Genomic DNA, 2,500 nt, shown 5'->3' with positions numbered 1-2,500 from the left:
GGCTCTGATAATACAGTGACCCAGAGCGCTGATAATGCAGTGACCCAGCCCTCTGATAATACAGTGACCCAGCCCTCTGCTAATGCAGTGACTCAGAGCTCTGATAATGCAGTGACCCAGCGCTCTGATAATACAGTGACCCAGCCCTCTGATAATACAGTGACCCAGGGCTCTGATAATACAGTGACCCAGCCCTCTGATAATACAGTGACTCAGGGCTCTGATAATACAGTGACCCAGCCTTCTGACAATACAGTGACCCAGCGCTCTGCTAATGCAGTGACTCAGCTGATAATACAGTGACCCAGCCCTCTGATAATACAGTGACCCAGGGCTCTGATAATACAGTGACTCAGAGCTCTGATAATACAGTGACCCAGCCTTCTGATAATACAGTGACCCAGCGCTCTGCTAATGCAGTGACTCAGCTGATAATGCAGTGACTCAGAGCTCTGATAATGCAGTGACCCATCCCTCTGATAATACAGTGACCCATCCCTCTGATAATACAGTGACTCAGAGCGCTGATAATGCAGTGACCCAGCGCTCTGATAATGCAGTGACTCAGGGCTCTGATAATACAGTGACCCAGCCTTCTGATAATACAGTGACCCAGCGCTCTGCTAATGCAGTGACTCAGCTGATAATGCAGTGACTCAGAGCTCTGATAATGCAGTGACCCATCCCTCTGATAATACAGTGACCCATCCCTCTGATAATACAGTGACCCATCCCTCTGATAATACAGTGACCCATCCCTCTGCTAATGCAGTGACTCAGAGCTCTGATAATGCAGTGACCCATCCCTCTGATAATACAGTGACCCAGCCCTCTGATAATACAGTGACCCAGGGCTCTGATAATACAGTGACCCAGCCCTCTGATAATACAGTGACTCAGGGCTCTGATAATACAGTGACCCAGCCCTCTGATAATACAGTGACTCAGGGCTCTGATAATACAGTGACCCAGCCCTCTGATAATGCAGTGACCCAGGGCTCTGATAATACAGTGACCCAGGGCTCTGATAATACAGTGACCCAGCCTTCTGATAATACAATGACCCAGCCCTCTGCTAATGCAGTGACTCAGAGCGCTGATAATGCAGTGACCCATCCCTCTGATAATACAGTGACCCATCCCTCTGATAATACAGTGACCCATCCCTCTGATAATACAGTGACCCATCCCTCTGATAATACAGTGACTCAGAGCGCTGATAATGCAGTGACCCATCCCTCTGATAATACAGTGACCCATCCCTCTGCTAATGCAGTGACTCAGAGCTCTGATAATGCAGTGACCCAGCGCTCTGCTAATGCAGTGACTCAGCTGATAATACAGTGACCCAGCCCTCTGATAATACAGTGACTCAGGGCTCTGATAATACAGTGACTCAGAGCTCTGATAATACAGTGACCCAGCCTTCTGATAATACAGTGACCCAGGGCTCTGATAATACAGTGACCCAGCCTTCTGATAATACAGTGACCCAGGGATCTGATAATACAGTGACCCAGCCCTCTGATAATACAGTGACCCAGCCCTCTGATAATACAGTGACCCAGCCTTCTGATAATACAGTGACTCAGAGCGCTGATAATGCAGTGACCCATCCCTCTGATAATACAGTGACCCATCCCTCTGATAATACAGTGACCCATCCCTCTGATAATACAGTGACCCATCCCTCTGATAATACAGTGACCCAGCGCTCTGATAATACAGTGACTCAGCGCTCTGATAAAACAAACATAAAGTGACGGAGAGGATATCTGCGCTGAAGTTTGCTGATGACATCATTCGGGCTGATGAAGCTCCTGTAGGTGGAGAGGAAGGCTTCACGGTACACCACCTGATCTACACACACACACACACACACACACACACACACACACACACACACACACACACACACACACACACAGTTAGCAGAGTTGAGTTCTGTTGTGGAATCAGAAAGTTTCCTAAAGTCAGGACGGAGAGGAGGAGTTACCTGGTCGGCTGTCAGTCTCTGTGGCATAGACCAATAAGATGTCAGGAGACGCTGCTTTCACATCTGGACCGTCCTCCTCCTGAGAGACGGACAGACAGACAGACAGACAGACGAGGTCAGAACTCAGACCAAATGGCCCATCTGTTTGACGTCCTGTTGTGTTCTTAAACCCCCCAATGTAGCAGAAGTAGACTTTATATTTTATAGTTCCTGTTTTCCGTCAGATGATTTATAGACCTGGGCGTTTCCGAGTGCACTTGAAGGCAGCTTCATTCCCCAGAGAAAGAGAGAAAGAAAAGAGAAAGAGAGACTGAAGAAAGAGTCAGCTGTTCCACTAACTCCCGGGCAGTTCAGAGCTTGTGTTTGTGGCAGAGATAGAGGCAGATGCCTGCGCAGTATGCTGTGTGTTGATGTCGACACATGTATTGCATTATGGACGGTAGCGACAGGTCAGGGATCAGAGGTCAGGGGTCAGAGGTCAGGTGTCAGGACCGTACCTGAGGT

At 48.6% G+C, this 2,500-nt stretch overlaps 1 protein-coding gene across 1 annotated transcript in view; it reads right to left on the bottom strand.

The window, feature by feature from the left end:
- The window catches only part of LOC144518802 (rap guanine nucleotide exchange factor 1-like), a 34,203-nt gene that overhangs the window by 9,168 nt on the left and 22,535 nt on the right, over positions 1-2,500 (bottom strand). Inside the window, exons 12-14 of the mRNA XM_078251726.1 lie at positions 2,494-2,500; positions 1,997-2,075; positions 1,776-1,860 (exon numbers count right to left, since the gene is read on the bottom strand). The exon at positions 2,494-2,500 is cut by the window's right edge and continues 90 nt beyond it. Coding sequence (XP_078107852.1) covers positions 1,776-1,860; positions 1,997-2,075; positions 2,494-2,500 — 171 coding nt within the window. The remainder of the gene's footprint in view (positions 1-1,775; positions 1,861-1,996; positions 2,076-2,493) is intronic.

Source organism: Sander vitreus, chromosome 5 (assembly GCF_031162955.1).
Source record: "Sander vitreus isolate 19-12246 chromosome 5, sanVit1, whole genome shotgun sequence".
NCBI lineage: Eukaryota > Metazoa > Chordata > Actinopteri > Perciformes > Percidae > Sander > Sander vitreus.
Note: the sequence above shows the minus strand (reverse complement) of the source record. Positions and strands in the feature narration are given on the sequence as shown.